At 41.4% G+C, this 19,946-nt stretch overlaps 1 protein-coding gene across 1 annotated transcript in view; it reads left to right on the forward strand.

Moving 5' to 3' along the window:
• tasora (transcription activation suppressor a) overlaps nt 1-19,946 on the forward strand; it is an 89,322-nt gene that overhangs the window by 63,520 nt on the left and 5,856 nt on the right. Inside the window, 8 exon segments of the mRNA XM_030135005.1 lie at nt 1,861-2,073; nt 2,076-2,288; nt 3,376-4,358; nt 7,784-7,906; nt 11,162-11,321; nt 17,321-17,429; nt 19,170-19,348; nt 19,437-19,574. Of these exon segments, the coding sequence (XP_029990865.1) occupies nt 1,861-2,073; nt 2,076-2,288; nt 3,376-4,358; nt 7,784-7,906; nt 11,162-11,321; nt 17,321-17,429; nt 19,170-19,348; nt 19,437-19,574 (2,118 nt within the window).

The following is a 19,946-nucleotide window of genomic DNA, read 5'->3' on the forward strand; positions in this document are numbered from 1 at the left end:
GCATTTTGAAACTCTACTTAGAACCTTTTTAAGATCTAACACTGCAAAATGTATATTCATGCAATTTCTCAACTGGTCTTAAAATTTTGATCAGGTGCGTATGCGCATATGTTACAACCGAACCCATCAACTAGATGGAAATGTGTGTGTGATGGAGATGTCAAATGCAACCCTGAAAAAGAAATAGATGGAAAATCCCAATTTAAAACAAAAGCAGTAATATTAAAGTGTACCTTGGCTTGTATTTCACGGCATATTTAACCTTATTTCATTTCAGTAGACGTCGGAGTAAGTAAAGATCAGTAATGAGTTAAAACCATCAAATACCACTGATTAGAAAGGACTGCTGTGAAGAGGGGATTGGAATCCTCATTTGGTCCAAAAGCAGCATCTAGGAAAGGTCTAGTTTTAGGAGTATCAGCAGTTTGACCACATGTGTGAGGAGATTATTGAACTGTTTCACATGATGAGAAACGGTTCAATAATCAGTGTTTACACTACAGACAGGGTGCTTGCACAGGTCTTGAAAGTCCTAAAAAGTATGGAACTTTGAAATGCTGTTTTCCAGGCCTTGAAAAGTCTGGGATTTTGTGTCAAAATCTCAATAAAGTATGGAAAAAAGTTTCTCAGTTGAATTTTAGAGTATGTTCAAAGGCACATAATCTTGTGAGATAACAAATACATGATAAAAGCATATTAAAAAAATGGATCTGATTTCACTAACCGGTCAGTACTGGAATGATTCTAGTGATACCTGTTTGTGTGATATCCATGCACTGTTGTGATTGTGATATGTTTTGAAAACGTTTCTGTCAGTAAAACATAATTTACTGTGAATTATGCATTCATTCATTCATACATACATTAAAGAGAATTTTTCTACCACACAACAGGTACAATCTCAACCAAAAAGTTGGCACGCAAGTATAAAAGTACATAAAGTCAAGGTTTGGTTGAAAAAAATAGCATTTTTGGAAGAAATCTGGAATTTTTATGTGGATAAAGAGCAAGTACCCTGTACAGAACAGAATAACAGATTCCAGGAATCTGTATGTATGTCAGTGTAAAACAGGATTTGAGGGGTACTTGAAATCCGTGAAAACGCTTGAATTACAATGTTGTGTTTTCAAGGTCTGAAACATGCTTGATTCTTAGTTTAAGTGCTTAGAAGTACGTGCAATTCTAATTCTGTAATGTGATGTGATTTATTTATCTTCCATATTTACTCTGCCCGATTAGATTCCAAGCCAAAACTACTTACACAGAGCTGATACATTTAGAAAAATAAAACTTTATGTCAAAAAAGAACATTTCCAGGTATTCTCAGTTCAACCCCAGGTACATATTTATCTTAATCTTTGTCTCGGTGTCAGTGTGTCTGAAGATGCCAAGTGGCTTACCTTTTTTGGAAAAAACTGTGTTCCCCTTTATTTTCCAATTTTTTGCTTTTATGAAATATAGATGTTTTAGATGTTTATAGCATAATAAAATGTACATCATTTTGATGAGAAGTGGAAAAAAATAATCCTGAGTATATGTATTCCCGTGGAAATGTGTTTCACCCCAGCGATAAAGTGAAAATTACCCTTAAAAGTGCTTGAAAAGTCCTTGAATTTGACCTTGAAAAATGTGTATGAACTCTGGTGAAAACGGACAAAGGTTGAAGCCCCCCACCTCCCTCTGTCCTGTCCCCAACACTTCAAGGACTAAAACAACTAAAAAAAACGTTGGTTTTCATCAGATGACGCCTGTTTGACTCAGATCAGGCTGTCTTTTTTTGGCCATGTAAATAAATGTTATTCCTTCTGTTCTATTGTTTTCAGAGCTTCTTCATAATGATGTGTTTGTTGTTTCCCACAGGCGTCTGTTCAGAGCGTTACACCCACAGAGAGCGCAAACTCCCCCAGGACCCCCGCTTCCACCACCCCACTACAGGAACCAGGACCAGCCCCCCCAATGACAGCCCCACCCCGTCCCCTGAGCCCAGCCCTCCTCCCTCCCCCTCCCAATGCCCATCACCTGAGCCCAGCCCCCCTCCTTCCCCATCTCAGTGCCCCTCTCCAGACCCCAGCCCCCCCCGTCCCCCTCCCAATGCCCATCTCCAGATCCCAGTCCCCCCCCTTCCCCGACTCAGTGCCCCTCCCCAGGGCCCACTCCTGCCCTGTCCCACACTGCTCAGCTCTGTTCCCCCCCCAGTACATTTAACAGTCTCCACCATGGTGCTAACGAGGAGCAGCCGGCATCCCCCGGCCCCTGGGAGGGTCTAGGTACGTCTCCATCTGTCTCAGGTGTTTACAAGTCACACCTGAGAGCAGCGTCACACAAATGTCAATAATAACCAGGATAAAGTCCGAAAAATCTGTTTTCTTACCTTAAAAGGCACATTTTGGTGAAAGTTAAAGTGAGAGTTAGTTGAAGAAACTTGTTGGTTATTTGTGTTTTTATTCTTTTTTTTAATGGTCTGAACATGTAAAGGTTTGAGAAATCTAAGGGTGGTAACAATGTCGGCATTAAAACAATCAAGAAAAACTTCAAAACATTGAAATAAGATGAAAACAACACAAAATATGAGACGCACTGTCAAAAACATAAAGATTGACTACTGTACTAGGACAATTATTTGTAAGCAAGATGGACAACGTGGACGGGGATGGGTGAGGGGTGGGTGTTGCCATTGGCATTTGTTTTTTCTTTACTGTAAATGTCATGTAAGGACACAGCTGGAATCACTATGTCTCACACACTTTAAACTGTGTCCGTCATCTGTTCTCATTGACTAGCCTTAAATCATGTCCCAGTATGTTGTGGTGTTTGTATGTTTTTGTATCTAGAAGATGGTATCTTCATGTTAAAATTCCATCCTGTGTGTGAACTGATATTATCATGATGTGTCTAATTCACTCAGTAAGTGGAAAGATAAGGTAGCTGTTGGGTATAAAAGTGTCTTCCTTTTGGATAGTGGAGAGATTTGTCCTTACCTCAACTGTCTTTAGTTGCCGTGTCAGCTCTGATTTGTCACAAATAAGGCCTTGAAATTAACTAATCATTTGTTCCTGGAACAGCTCATGTTAGAGTGGTGATTTTCCAAATGCTAATTGTGTTTCTATGATGCAGGATGTATTGAGTTTAATAGAATCTATATAGAGCAGTGTTTCAATATATGACATTCTATGCAGTTCAATAGGATTAATGGTGGACTGAATTTTTATTCTCTACCTTTTAAATCTGATAGCCCTGTTGGGTTTGCATCGGTGTCACCTTTTCACATCCCTGTTTATTGTCTTTAATTCTATGAAGTTATTGATAACATTAACTTGTGGTTTGTGTCTGCCCTAAAATCTCTCTCCATGTCTTCTTTGGTGTACCTGCTTGCAGGAGTATCCACCCAACAAGAGGAGCCCTGTTTATTATCCACTCATCCAACCCCAGAGGAGAGGAGGAGCCATTCCCCTCCTCCTCCAGAGAGGGGAGGGGTTAAGGAGGAGGGGGAGGGGGAGGGGGAGGAGCTGCCGGTGACCTCCTGTCGGTCTCCACCCATCTGCTCACCTCCTACTCGTCCTCAGGGCATTGACAACATCGTGGACAAACACCTGGGTGGTTTCTCTTCCGACATCCAGCTTCTCCTGCAGGAGGAGAGTGTACAGTACAGCTTCCCTCAGGCCCCGCCCCCTGCCACACCCACAGACGCTCCCTCTTCGCAGCACATGCTCCCACACACCCCCATTGCTGCTTTCTCACAGTATGTGTCCTTCCACCACCCATGTCCTCCAGTGCAGGGCTACATCAACTCACTTCAGGACAACATCAGTAACATGTTGACGCAGTTTGAGGAGCACCACCCTCCGCTCCGGAACAATGTTGTCGACGCTACGTTGGCGAGTAGTGTCAGTGCGTTTGTGGCGAGCATCCGAGCTGCCAATGACGATCAGAATGGGACAGCAGCTGATGAACCGCCTCCCAACAATCCCCTGTCTACACCTCATCAGGTCGCTGTATCTGATCCTAATGTTGTTTCAGTCTGTAATGAGCCGTCACAGCAGTGCCGGTCACCACAGCAGCGTCACCACAGCTCAGAAAGCAGCAGGACGGTCAGCTGTATCATCAGACAGACCGAAGATGACAGCAGCAGTGAGGGCGCTGCTGCTGTGGAGGCCGTGGCCTTCAGCGGTGCACAAGCAGGTTCAGGTTCAGGTTCAGGCTCTGCCCCCCCCACCACAGACTTGAGCTCCCTGATCAGCCAGCTGCAGCCAGAGGTGTTCACCAGTCTGGAGGAGATCATCAACGACGTCAGGAAGAATTCACTGCAGTTCTACGTCCACAGCACTGAGGAGCAGGACCCGATGGATGCAGATGTGAAGGTGAAACCATGAAAATCCAACAGTACGACTACTACAGTACTACTACCACAGTGCTAATACTGTTTATTGATCTTAAATAAACTCTCATATTGCTATCCCCATATCACAATTGCCTAACTCATACACAAATGGACAAAAGTATATGGACCTGTTGAATTCAGGTGTTTTTTTTTCTAACAGGAGTCTGGGATACAAAACAATAATGACAAATGCCATAATATAGATTTATATTGGGATAAATATCATTGCATTTTTTAATTTGGTTTAAATTTTTATCTTTGCTTCCAAAATGCCTCAGCGATGGGTTTGACTTAATTTCTTTCAACATTGATTTTGTTTTTTGGGGTTTTTTTTTAAATCCATGACAATGGTTTTAAATGTTCGACATCTAAATTTCTACAATATTTTTCCTGCTTTGACTGTAAATTATAATTTTCTACCACAACTGACCATCTACTTTCTTCACATCTCACTCAGCATGAAAAATCCCCCATTAAACTTTAAGGAAATCTTGATGTTTCTAAACTATATGGACATAAATATTGGGACACATCATGTCTACAGCTGTAAGATATCCTGTTAATGATGATCTGACATAGAAACATCAATTTTGATCATCGATATATTTATCCCAATATAAAACTATATTATGACATTTATCAGTATTGTTTCCCAGGCCCCTGTTAGAAAAAGGAACACTTGAATTCAAAGTGTCCACATACTTTTGACCATTTGTTTATGAGTTAGGCAATTATGATATGAGGATAACTATGTGTTCCATTTGTTGGATTAATGTTAGGGTTACGGGTTCAAATTGAGACCAGATTTATGTACATACAGTATGTAGCCTTTCTGATTAATATATGATGATTATTCTTTGGTGAGAGTGACAGCAGTGTTTTAATCACTATAAAGTACTTACTTCTAATACTGTAATACCACTGACATCTACTGGAGTTGGTCCTAGGGGTACACAAAAATAAAAGGGTTCCTTATGTACCTCAGTTTTTTGGGTACAGTGCAGTAATGCTTTCTTTTATGTTGTACACATAGGAGTGGAATGTACTTCTTTGCCACTTGTATCCACCTGCACAGACCGGTTATTATGCTGTTGGATATCAGAACAGGAAAACAAATTAAGATAATATTCAGTTTTAATAGAATACGATCACTGAAGATGCTTTTTCAAGTTAAACACAGCCATTAAACCTGTAACCAGACTGGACCGGACCCAGCTGGACACACACTGGACCAGGACAATCACTAACAGAACACTGAACAACCCAGTCAGTCATTAAAACATTTATTATCATACATTTATTTAGCTCATGCTATATACACATCTGATCAAATTTTAAGACCAGTTGAAAAATTGCAAGAACTTACATTTTGCACTGTTGGACCTTAACAAGGTTCTAAGTAGAGTTTCAAAATGCAAAAAGAAGAAATGGGACTGAGACAAAAAAAAACTGTGTAAGCAATTTATTGAAAACAACAATTAAACTGAAATAGGCTGTTCATCAGCCGATCAAAAGTTTAAGACCACAACCTTTAAAAACCAAAATCTGCGCAAAATTGTGGAGTCAATGTCATTTTCTGTCAGGTATTCACACTGTCCTGACCTCTTGATGGCAAAGGCAAAAAAGCTGTCTCTCTTTGAACGTGGTTGGATTGTTGAGCTGCATAAGCAAGGCCTCTAGCAACACGCCATCGCTGCTGAGGTTGGACGCGGTAAGACAACTGGATTGAGATCAGGGGAACATGCTGTATAACGTCATATTCATTGTCATTGTGAAATATTTAGATTCTAAAACTATCTCATACAATGTGTGAAAAAGGCTTCTGAGAACTGAGTCGCAGCATCTGAGATTTGAACTGTTCCGAAAAACTAATGAATTTAGATTCCATATCAAATATTAGGTTACAAATATTATTAAACTCCTTTCATCCATAATATTTGGAACGTTTTGTATATTGTCCACTTTTATATCAGATTCAGACTTCAATGAGTTTGAGTGTTTTGTGCTTTTGTTGCCACTAGATGGCACTAGTTGGATGGTCAGTGATTTTTATTTATTCATTTCTTATTTTGAGATATTCATCTCAACAATGTGCTTTTTAATAAAGCAGATTCATCGGTTGGATGCTCTTTACTTTTTCAATCCACTTAAACAAACCAACACAGTTTGACCTCCAGTAGAAATGAGTAACAACAGTTTAGTGACAATCTGGAAACATTAGGAGTAAAAGGATGTGGAGTAGAGTTTTGGAGATTATCACATGAGTTATTTAGAGAAAATTCATGACATAAAGTGAGAGGGTGGAGGTGAGTCAGTGTGGAAGGATCTGAATGTTTTTAACCCTTTAACCCCTGAGCCATGATTCCAGGTAAAGGTGCCGCTGTGAATTGTCATCTGTTTCGGTGTTGTAAAAGCTGCTGTGATTATGTGCTTGTGTTCCTTTTATTCAGTGTTTTTGCTTCACTGTGGGTTTTGGGGTTAAAACAGAGTGGAATAACAGAAAAAGACAAAGAGAGGAAGTGAAGTTTGACAGGTTTTAACTAAATAAGGCACTTAGAATGTACATCAATAAGAGATTTTGGATGTTGAACATGAACTGTGAACTGGAACACACTGAACAACAGCAAGGATTTGAATTTTGGCCAAGTAATTTTTATTGTTTTTAATAAATCAGTCCAGCTGCTTTTGACACCTGGTTGAACTCCATAAAGCAGTTACACGGTCAAGACTCAGTAAAAACACAGTAAAACAAGAAAGCACTGGGAGAGCAGACCTCCACCAAGACAGATCTGCACCCCCCCCCCGATCACCACCAAAATTTAATAATTTCTTCCTTGTGCAGTATCATCATTTCCTGAAAATTTCATGAACATCCATCCATAAATTTTTGACTTATCCTGCTAACAAACAAACACACAAAGCAAAGCAATCACAATACCTCCTGGCGGAGGTAAAAAAAGAAGAAATAAAATCACCACAACACTGGAAACAACAGTTAAAAAAAAAAAAAGCCTAAATCATGTATTTTTATGGTGAGTTAGTCTCACACACTGATCTATGTTTTACCCCCATTCCACAGGCGGTGGGGGGTGTACTGAGCATACTCAGATGTCTATGGAAAGTACAACGTCTATTCTATCAGCACATTATGAATTTTTCTCCTATTGAGCAAATGGTTGAATTTTTATGAATATTTAAAATAAATCATACATTCAGAATGATCACCACAGACACGTCAGGGGTTAAAGGAGTAATTTCATTTACATAAGCGCTGTCACTGCAGATGGTGTGTGAATGTGTTTCAATTAGACCAATGAGTCCATCTGGATTTAAACCACACTGGGGTTGTAAACATCGCACCCATTTTAAATTCTCTCTGTTTTTTGTGTTTCTTTTGTCTTTCAGGAATACCTGTTGAAACAGGGGAACATGGAGCAGAGTCCTGCAGCCTTTCTGAACCAAGACAACTCCACCAACAGACTGTTGGTGGTCATTAAGAACAAAGATGTTGCAAGACACGTGCACCAGGTTCAGTAATCTCACACATTTAATGAAACCATGCAGAGGAACCATTCCAAAGGCCTCCTTAAACACAGGAAAAGGCTGCAACAGAAATGACAAACATAACTAACCATAACCCTAATGCAAACAAACAGACAATTATGAAGATAAAAGAACTAATTACCAACGAACTAGACAACATACGGAACAGTACAGAAATGAATGAAACATGAATATAAAGTAAATATTAGAAAAACACAGCTATTTATAGAGATGGAAAAAAATGAATACAAATAAAGACCACATCCTCACATTCAACCAACAGTGAAGACTAAGGCAGTGTAGGAGAAATGATGACTGAAATAATGGAATAATGGGATTAGAATCAGGGCCTTTTCACACAGTGTACCTGAGTCTGTACCGTACTTGGATACATTCACACCTTTCCTGCAGATGTTACTTTCACAAGCACGTACCTCGGCCCGTCCCCAAATACGAGTGGGTGTTACAGTGCCGAAACAGTAGGTGGCAGTGTGGAAGGAATTCTGTTGCTATCCTACAAACATGGAAGTCAGATGAAGACAAACCCTTACATCATCAACTGAGCGACTGTTCTGTTCATTTGTCTACAGTGGCAGCAATACTTGTCTATCTGTTAGCCTGTTCGAGGCAGAGTGAAGAAGAGCAACGTTTGTTGTCCCCGATATATCACAGAGTGGTTCGGTCGATAAGGCAAGCCCATGCTGCATGGAAACAAGGCTTTTTCAGGAGACAATAGGAGCGCTGTCTATGGTCTCGTGGTGATTGGGTCACTTCCGGTCTTGGGCATGGATTGCTTTCACATGGCAGCGTACCATACTGGAGTCCGTACCCAGGACTACCTTCTCAGCTGGACTCGGGTACGGTACTCGAGCATGGAACGTTTGCATTCACATTGATAAAATTAAGTGGACTTTGGGGTCAAACGTACTGTGATACAGACTCAGGTACGCAGTGTGAAAGTGCCCTCAGACACCAGGGTCTGGGCTGGACCAGGACTCAGACACCAGGGTCTTGGCTGGACCAGGACTCAGGCACCAGGGTCTATCAGAGTCTGCACTGGACCAGGGTCTGTCTTCAACACAGACACATTTAACTAGGGATGCACCGATCCACATTTTTTCACTTCCGATCCGATCCCGATACCTGAATTTGGATATCTGCTGATACGGATACTATTCTGATACCAAAGCTCCGTTTGGTTTAATATTATTATTATTATTATTATTATTATTATTATTATTATTATTATTATTATTATTATCATTGTTGTTGATTTTATTTGAGGCAGTAGTCCTCCTCTCTACAGGCCAGTATGATATGTACAAATGTATGCATATATGTCCTAAAAGGTAACTTGAGGTTAGTATAAGGTCAGAAAAACAGGAAGTCTTGTTAACAGGAAACATCCCATCCTGAAAACAAATATCCAACTGTAAGGGTTCCAGATTGACCGTCAATATTTATTAAATCCAAGACAGATACACATAAAGGGTGAACTTGTCTAACACTACCCTTCTCCAAATAAAATTCAAAGGGCTGCTTCATCTTATTAGCAGTGATCATCATTAGCAGTGATTCCGGTTCGGTATGTTTTCGGTACAGTGAAGGAGACCAGTAAAGGTGTGTGTGTGTGGGGGTGCACTCTGTAACTACAGAAAACCGAAAGTGAAAGTTAAAACATTTGGAATGTTTGACCTAGCTTCTGTGCTTCTGTTATACTCTCTTTTGTCATGTTTACCCCCCTTATCAGCACCCCAGCCTCAAAATTAAGTGAATCAAGTTGTTTTTTGTTTTTGTTTTTTTTGCAGCGGCTCTGAGAATATAAATGAGGGAAACCCTGCATGTGGGTTCTGCTTGCAGCCACCCTGCTTTCTGAGTGTTTGCGTTCTTCACATTGACTACATGTATTTGTTTGTTACACCTCTGTATTGTATCAAAGGCCCCGAACCAAAATGGTTCGGTACAAACGAGCCCATCGTTACACCCCTAATTTCTACACAGCGGACAAGTTGTGATCAAAAGTTGGTTAGCCACAGTACTGCTCAATGCCCGCCTGCTAGCTGGCTGTAAACTGTGGAATAGATTTCCTGAACGGAGGTGTGTTTCATTACTCTGTCTCATTGAGACAAGTGATGTCCCGAAATGGATTTTTTTTTTTGCTTCCAATCTGATTTTTTTTTTTTTTTTTTTTAGGATTAGATTTGCCAATACCGATCCGATACCAACTTTTTACAATGAAGTTTTGATTTAAATTTGGAGTCATTATTTATAGGTTATTATGCTATTATTTTACTTGAGATCACAATTGGGCTGAATGTGGAACCTGAACTTAAACAAGTATGACACCTTTGACTCTTAATAACTTTAGTATAATTTCTGCACTTTCCAAGTTCATACTGTGGGCCAATTTAAAACCTTTGGCAGGGTGGTTTTGGCGCGCGGGCTATAGGTTACCCACTGCTGTAGTGGGTCTTTGGACAGGTTCGTCCAGGTATTATATGGGGGTGTATTCCGTGCTGTACGTTAGTGATGCGTGGATCAGTATTTGTTTACCCCACCACCCTTCCAGGAGGGGGATCAGCCCAATATCGTGACTAAATCCAATCCGATCTTCTAAAAAAATGCCAGATCGGCAGCAGATACCGATCTTTAAGTCAGATCGGGACATCCCTTGTTGAGACACACCTCCATTCAGGAAACCCATTCCACATTTTGCAGCCAGCTAGCAGAGCAGCTGGCAGGGAATCACTTGTGGAGTCATTTCAGCAACATGGAAGCACAGATATGGCTCATAGATCCGAAATCTCCGCAGGTTCGATCAGAAATTTCCGATCTGTGAATTACGAGGGCATCGGAACCTGATACTGATACTGGATCGGATCAGCCCCATCCCTACGTTTAGCAACACAATGTGAAATCCCAGTGTGTTCACACTCCAAAGGTGTGGCTGAGGAAGAGAAGGGCATGGTCTCTGCGCTGCTCCTCCTTTATTTGACAGTTTCACAGAATATAGTGATGGATTATTTTAAAATTAGCTGCTAATGTATTAATCATTGGAGAAAAGAATGAGCAGATGAATTAGAATTAGAACTAGAACAGTCCGTCTGCTGGTCCACAGGTTACACACAGGAAAGCTGGTGTTGGATATTAGAATGTGTGTATATGTGTGTTCATGTTTGTTTGTTTGTTTGTGTGTGTGTGTGTGTGTGTGTGTGTGTGTGTGTGTGTGTGTGCGCGCAGATCCCAGGCCTGGTTTCTCTGAAGCACCATCACTCTGTGGTGTTCGTGGGAATCGATAAATTGGACGACATCAGGAACAACAGTTACAACGAGCTGTTCGTGTCTGGAGGCTGCGTCATCTCAGATGAGTTGGTCCTAAACCCAGACTTCATCAGCCACGGTATGAGTCCACATACACACACGTGCACCTGTCCTGTTTTCATTTTCTGTCGGGCTGAAGTTGTGACTGTTTTGCAGTTGTTGATCTGTTGTGTGGTTAACATCCATGTGTTTCTGTGTTCCATGTTGAACACCTTCAGTCCAAATGGAATAATGCCAGCGTATGTCATCTGGACTACTCACATGGTTTAATTTCAGTGAAGTCAAACAACATCAAATGGCTTTGACAGTGTGTGTGTGTGTGTGTGTGTGTGTGTGTGTGTGTGTGTGTGTGTGTGTGTTTGTTTGTTTGCTTGTTTGTTGTTGTGCAGATCAGCTGATGTCCTCTGTGTGTGTGTGTGTGTGTGTGTGTGTGTTGGTTTTCAGGTCAATTCAATTTTATTTGTAGAGCCCTATATCACAGCAAGGTTGCCTCACTGGGTTTTACAGAATTAGTTGGATGTGAAAACAAACAACAGTCAAATAAACAGTAGATGAAGAAAATGGATTAATGTCCCGGGCATCCCTCGTCCTTAGACCCTCCTTCTTGTCAAGAAAAAACTCCAAAAACCCAGTGGGAAAAGAGAACCTCGGGGAGAACCACAGTGAAGGAGAGATCCATTCCCATGGACGGACAGGCTGTAGATGCACCAGGACTGATGGACATCCATTTGCGGATGTAGTTCCAGTCTGTAAAGATGCAGTAGGGTGGGGGTACATGAGGGGGTCCATCTAATCAGATGAGACAGGTGTGGGTTAGGAGGTCCATCCAGACAGATGAGGGAGAGGAAGTCTATCCAGACAGGTGAGGGTGGGGGAGGAGGTCCAGGGTCATAGGTCAGGACAGGGCACAGATGAGTCACCTCTGAGACTGCATCTGAGGCAAGTTTTAGATGAGTTGAGCAGTGGTCCCCAACCTTTTTTGTACTATGCGCCGGTTTCATGCATGAAAATTTTCTGCGGACCAGGTAGAGGTACGGGGGTTCCAATAAAAAAAACCTTTGTCAGTTCAGAGCATGTGATCTGAAACACCTACACTGTATATCAGGCAATTACAATGATTCTACAGTATAATATCAACTCACTCTAATGCAGATTCAGTCCGAACCCTGGACTTGTTTCCCTGCAACTAGACAGTCCCATCTGGGGGTAATGGGAGACACACACTCCAATTGTGTTCCGTATATCCAGTCTACTCTGGATTCTTGTCTTGGTAACTGTCATCACAGAAAAGCCAGACACACAAAGACATGAGGTTGGAAATGGAAGAAGGACTTTCAGGGCTTTTGTGGTGATAGCCACATATTCTGCTTTGACTTCAATCCAGAATGCAAAGAGGTTTGAAGTTGTCTCAAACATGGATTGATGTACCGGAGCAGTTTTGAGGCACTTGTGTGTCACCTGTTACGATGAACCTGTAACTTGGGCAGGAATCATGATATTCCCTTATACAGTTGTGTTCAAAATAATAGCAGTGTTCTTCAAAACATGAGTAAAGCTCAAAATCCTTATAATATTTTTATTTCCATTCATTGGGAACACTGAAAATTATATTTTACATCAAAACATGAAGAAAAATGTATCAATATTTTAATTACTTTACAGAAAATGAAGGAAAAAATGATATTGAGCTTTTCAAAAGAATAGCAGTGTGCGCATTTTTTATTACAAACTTAAATATTTACTCAATATACTGAAAAACACATTAAGATTTAGCATTCCTGTGAATCACTAAACTAATATTTAGTTGTATAACCTGTGTTTTTGAGAACTGCTTCACATCTGTGCTGCATGGAGTCGACCAACTTCTGGCACCTGTAAACAGGTATTCTAGCCCAGGATGATTTGACAACCTTCCACAATTCCTCTGCATTTCTTAGTTTTGCCTCAGAAACAGCATTTTTGATGTCACCCCACAAGTTTTCTATTGGATTAAGGTCCAGGGATTGGGCTGGCCACTCCATAACCTTAATTTTGTTGGTCTGAAACCAAGATGCTGCTCACTTACTTTTGGGGTGTTTGGGGTCCTTTTCTTGTTGAAACACCCATTTCGAAGGCATTTCCTCTTCAGCATAAGGCAGCATGACCTCCTCAAGTATTTTGATATAAGCAAATTGATCCATGATCTCTGGTATGTGATAAATAGGCCCGACACCATAGTAAGAGAAACAGCCCCATGATGCTTGCACCACCATGCTTCACGGTCTTCAGAGTGTACTGTGGCTTGAATTTAGTGTTTGGGGGTCGTCTGACAAACAGCTTGTGTTACTACTGATTCATGAAATGGCGCACCAGAATCAAGAGCGGTTGTGAGTTGAGGGCAGAAACGGTCACTTTTCAAAATAAAATCTCCACAAGACTAATGGAAAAAATTGCTTTAATATTAACCACAATTTTTTTTTTCTTTGCGGCCCGGTACCAAATGATCCACGGACCGGTAGCGATCCGGGGACCCCTGATTTAGAAGACATAATGATTGATGTTACATCAGCTTGGTTTACAGTGGTGAAATTATTTAACATTATAGAGGGGTTTATAGGAGATTCTAGGTTTGCAGCCTGAGCTTTGTCAGAGCTGATAGTTGGAAGTATTTCATCTGTTTTGTCTCTTAATAGTTGAGATTTTATTGTTAAAGAATTGCAGGAAGTCATCACAGCTTAGAGTAACTGGAATAGAGAGATCTGCTGAGCTGTGACTGTTTGTCAGCCTGGCTACAGTGCTGAACAGAAACCTGGGGTTATTTTTGTTTTCTTCTATTAAGGATGAGTAATATCTCTTTAATATCTTTTAGCCGTTCGCAGGGCCTGCTTATAAGTCAGTAAACTGTTTTTCCAGGCACTGAAAGAATGCTCTGAGCTGGAGTGGCACCATAGCCTCTCTAATTTACATGCTGCTCGTTTAAAGGAACATGTTTCAGCATTATACCAAGGAGAAGCTTGCCTTGGTCTAATAACCTTCGGTTTAAGAGGGGCACCTACATCCAGAGCAGTTTGTAGTGTGTGCATGGCACTACCAACAAACTCATCACATATAGCAGCACTAGACACATTCTCTTCATAATCAGATGACATGGAAGCAAATATTGGCTGAATTATCTTTTCATACTTTGAGATAGAACAATCTCATAATGTTCTTTTCATCTGAGTTCTAATCACTGGTGTAGAATTATCCTCAAGCATAAACTGAAAGGTAGGGCTGGGAGATAAAACGATAGCAATATATATCACGATATAACTTTTCCTCAATAGAAATATGAGACATGCTCAATACAATTTTGATAGAATTCATTCGTCCATGTTTTGACAGACATAAGAACAGCCAATCATAATTAAGTAGCGCTGCACCAAACCAATCACGCTAGAGCCATAGCAACTTAGGTTGACGCACACAGCACAGGCGTAAGAGCAGCCGCAGCACACACACTAATGTTTGGGCCTTTGCGGGAGATAATGAGTGTTCCCTCGGGAGAAAATTTGACCAAGAACTCGGGTGACCTGGTTACTGACATGTAGGGTGAGGCATAGAAGCCAGGAGTCAGACGTTCAAAGAATGTTAAGTTTCATTTTCAGTTTTATGGCAGCTACGCAACACACCCCTATGTATAGTACAGGCCAAAAGTTTGGACACACCTTCTCATTCTTCGCATTTTCTTTATTTTCATGACTATTTCCATTGTAGGTTCTCACTGAAGGCATCAAAACTATAAGTGAACACATGTGGAATTATGTACTTAACAAAAAAGTGTGAAATAACTGAAAACATCTCTTATATTCTAGTTTCTTCAAAGTAGCCACCCTTAGCTCTGATGACTGCCTTGCACACCCTTGGCATTCTCTTGATGAGCATCAAGAGGTAGTCACCTGAAATGGTTTTCACTTCATAGCTGTGCCTTGTCAGGGTTACTTAGTGGAATTTCTTGCCTTATTGATGGGGTTGGGACCATCAGTTGTGTTGTGCAGAAGTCAGGTTGATGCACAGCTGACAGCCCTATTGGACAACTGTTAGAATGCATATTATGGCGAGAACCAATCAGCTAAGTAAAGACAAACAAGTGGCCATCATTACTTTAAGAAATGAAGGTCAGTCAGTCTAGAAAATTTCAAAAACTTTGAATGTGTCCCCAAGTGCAGTCGCAAAAACCATCAAGCGCTCCAACGAAACTGGCTCACATGAGGACCGCCCCAGGAAAGGAAGACCAAGAGTCACCTCTGATGCTGAAGATAAGTTCATCTGAGTCACCAGCCTCAGAAATCGCAAATTAACAGCAGCTCAGATTAGAGACCAGATGAATACCACACAGAGCTCTAGCAGCAGACACATCTCTACAACAACTGTTAAGAGGAGACTGCGTGAATCAGGCCTTCATGGTCAAATAGCTGCTAGGAAACCACTGCTCAGGAGAGGCAACAAACAGAAGAGATTTATTTGGGCCAAGAAACCCAAGGAATGGACATTAGACCAGTGGAAATCTGTGCTTTGGTCTGATGAGTCCAAATTTGAGATCTTTGGATCCAACCGCCGTGTCTTTGTGCGACGCAGAAAAGGTGAACGGATGGATGCTACATGCCTGGTTCCCACCGTGAAGCATGGAGGGGGAGGTGTGATGGTGTGGGGGTGCTTTGCTGGTGACGCTGTTGGGGATTTATTCAAGATTGAAGGCAACCTGAATCAGCATGGCTACCACAGCATCCTGAAGTGACATGCCATTCCATCCGGTTTGCGTTTAGTTGGACCATCATTTATGTTTCAACAGGACAATGACCCCAAACACACCTCCAGGCTGTGTGAGGGATATTTGACCAAGAAGGAGAGTGATGGAGTGCTGCGCCAGACGACCTGGCCTCCACAGTCACCGGACCTGAACCCAATCAAGATGGTTTGGGGTGAGCTGGACCGCAGAGTGAAGGCAAAAGGGCCAACAAGTGCTAAGCATCTGTGGGAACTTCTTCAAGACTGTTAGGAAACCATTTCAGGTGACTACCTCTTGAAGCTCATCAAGAGAATGCCAAGAGTGTGCAAAACAGTCATCAGAGCTAAGGGTGGCTACTTTGAAGAAACTAGAATATAAGATATGTTTTCAGTTATTTCACACTTTTTTGTTAAGTACATAATTCCACATGTGTTCATTCATAGTTTTGATGCCTTCAGTGAGAATCTACAATGTAAATAGTCATGAAAATAAAGAAAATGCAAAGAATGAGAAGGTGTGTCCAAACTTTTGGCCTGTACTGTATATACCCCCAGGCATTGTTTCTTGAAGGTGGTCTGTTTTGTTTGTGTTCTCTTTTAAAACTTGAAAGCTTTTACCAGCTAGTCAGACTTTTAATTTAGCTTTAAATATATGTACCTGTTTTATTTATCTGACACAGTTCTATAATGTTCTTGAGCACATCTGTCATGTTCAACCTCTGACAGAAAATACATCATGTTTAAAACAAAAATAACCTTCTGATGTTTTCACAACTAACTTATGAGTAACAGAAAATTTAAGCTTGACAAAAATAGTGATTTGATTTATATCATGATACATATCGATATTATCTGATATGAAAAAAATTATTGGTATATGATTTTTTTCCATATCACTCAGCCTTACTGAAAGGTAATTAAAAAGTGATCTGAGAGTACGGGGTTGTACGGAGTTGTTGTGCAGATCAGTTGACATCCTGTGTGTGTGTGTGTGTGTGTGTGTGTGTGTGTGTGTGCGTGCGCGCATGTGTGTGTTGGTTGCTGTGCAGATCAGCTGATGTCCGGTGTGTGTGTGTTGGTTTTTATACAGTTCAGCTGATGTCCAGTGTGTGTGTGCTGGTTTTTATACAGTTCAGCTGATGTCCAGTGTGTGTGTGTTGGTTTTTATACAGTTCAGCTGATGTCCAGTATGTGTGTGTTGGTTTTTATACAGTTCAGCTGATGTCCAGTGTGTGTGTGTTGGTTTTTATACAGTTCAGCTGATGTCTGGTGTGTGTGTGTTGGGTTTTATACAGTTAAGCTGATGTCCAGTGTGTGTTGGTTGTTGTGCAGATCAGCTGACGTCGTTGCTGAAGGCCGTGGAAAAGCAGAGTTCTCCAGAGAGCGTCTGGAGATGGAAGGTTCACTGCAAAACTCACAAGAAGTTGAAAGAGCAGGCAAGGTAGGGAACTTGCAGCCCCTGCATCAGTTGTGTACACAGCTTACACCTCATAGATCATCATGGTCTCATCTCTGTCACCGAGGCCACTTCCAACTAGACCAGAGCAAGTTTCAACTCCTCTCTCTCTGCAGGCTTAAGCTGTTTTTGTTGTTTCATTCATCATGAAGGACTAAAATTGGTGCAGTATTTTGACAACAGCTTGAATACCAACCCGACTCCTGCTTATTGATGCAGTAAACCCTTACTGTGTTGTGTACGTCTGTAACAGTCATCTTTTAATTTGTCATAAAGCTGTTTCCTGCTGATCTCAGAAAAGACTTTATTCTACCTTAAACATACCCACTGTTCAACTCATAGCCTACTGTGCATGTCTGCTTGCCCACATGGGTCCAAATGGGTCCAAAAACTGAAGCCATCACACACATACACCCACCTCATCAAATTAAATAGGTGACAGAAAACTGAAATATTAGGTCTGCTTTTGGACAGTACAGCATGTTCCGATCTTAGAGAAGTCTTGATATCATAAATTGTCACATGTATATACTGAACAACAAAAGAAACGCAAGTTTTGGTCGTTAATTTAGGCAAGAGTTCAGCTGTCCTGTTGAGTTGTCAACTGAGATACACATTACAATAAGTGAGTTGTAACCATTGGAGCGTGTGTTTGCAGGCAAACACGACCACGAATGGTGTTGAGCACGTGTACAAAGTATCGGAGGTGCGGTACGTTTTGAGTGATATGGTAGTGGGAGCAACAAATGGGAGTGGCAATTCCCTTTGTTTATCCAGGGGCTATAAAAAGAAATGGTAAGATTCAAAAGTTACTGCATTACCACGATGCCTCGCCTTAACGATAATCTGAGAGAACGCGCCATTGGTATGCTTGATGCTGGTTTAACGGCTCGCAACGTTGCCAGACGTCTGCAAGTGCACGAGTCCACCATCAGTAGGCTGAGGACACGATTCCGTGACACAGGGACCACTCAGGACAGACCAAGATCCGGAAGACCACGTGTGACCACCCATAATCAGGATCGCCATATTCGCTTGGCCCATCTCCGTGACCGTCAACTCAGTGCTACAAGGACAGCAAGAGAGACCCACAGTAAATTTCACAGCTGGATATAAATATCTCATATGAAACCAATATTCATAATCAAACTCCCATATAAACCAATACCGAAACATACTTGCGTTTCTTTTGTTGTTCAGTATATATCATTGTACATCTTAGATGCAGATGTGATCAGTCCTCATGTTGCCATAGAGACAGAAGTCCATACAATCCATCAGCTGTCGGAGTAAAGAGGCAGCTGATGCCGTGTACAGTTGTCATGGTGACTGTAGGTCATAGTGTTGCTTTGTTTGGTGAAGGAACAACCTTAAGTTGTCCTAAAATTGTAGGAAGGCCTTTCTTCCCCCCATAATAAATCCAATGTATTATTATGGGTGTAAATCCATGGTCTCAGCTGCTGATTGATGCTACTTTGACATAGACATGCTTTAAAACACTTCTCCAGTGAAGGATTTTGGAATTTTCAATGTGAGGGATCAGCCTTTTAAAGACCACTTATGTTCAATGTGAATGTGAATGATATTAGCACAGTACCACAGTTTGGGTATAATTGGATCTGTACAATTCTTCTGAAAAGCATATGTCAAACCAGCTTCCATCTAAGGTTATCAGGTGGTGGTTCAGGTAACGATCATACCCGGCTGTTATCATGTGGTTGTCAGGTTCAGGAGAGATGCTGCGAGCCTATTGGACGTCCTGTCGGCCTATCAGAAGCGTCAGATCGTGGAGTTCCTCCCATATCATCGCTGTGACATGATGACCCATCAGTCTCCTGACCTGGACTGTCTGTTGGAGCTGCAGGCCCGGTACACTCAGTACCGTCACACCGTCTTCCTCACAGGTACAGGCGGGTCAACAACTGCCAAATCTGACCAATCAGCTGCCAGAGAACACATCACATGTAAACACTCCAATTTTCTGTTTCTCAGAGCGTCGCATTGACTTCTCACAGTGGGGCATCATCGTGGCCAGTGTCGATGAACTACAGCACAACTTCAGCAGACTGATTGGTTACCATGACAACAAGGACAGGCAGCTAATCACAGATGACCTGCAGGAACCTAAAGGTCTGTTAATGTCACATGGTTCCAGCACAGAATTTGGAGGGGAATGCACAGACAACAGCAGCCAGTGGTAGAAACAGTAGTGGTTAACCTTCCAGTATCCATGTGAGCATAAAATGCACGCTTGGTACGTCATGTTATTAAAGGTCATATTATTTTTCATAATTTGTTTTAGGTCATAATTCAAAAGTTGTTCATTTTTGCATGATTTTTAAAATTCTGACCCATCCACTAAAATCAGCACTTAGTAAACAATGTTAAATTACTACACTTCCTTAACACCCTACTCATCACAGCGTCTTGAGGAGTACTGACGGGTTCCTCCTGTCAACCCAATTTATCTATATCCTGGGCTCTGGAGACACATGTGGCTCT

This window comes from Sphaeramia orbicularis, chromosome 5, assembly GCF_902148855.1.
Source record: "Sphaeramia orbicularis chromosome 5, fSphaOr1.1, whole genome shotgun sequence".
Classification (NCBI taxonomy): Eukaryota; Metazoa; Chordata; class Actinopteri; order Kurtiformes; family Apogonidae; genus Sphaeramia; species Sphaeramia orbicularis.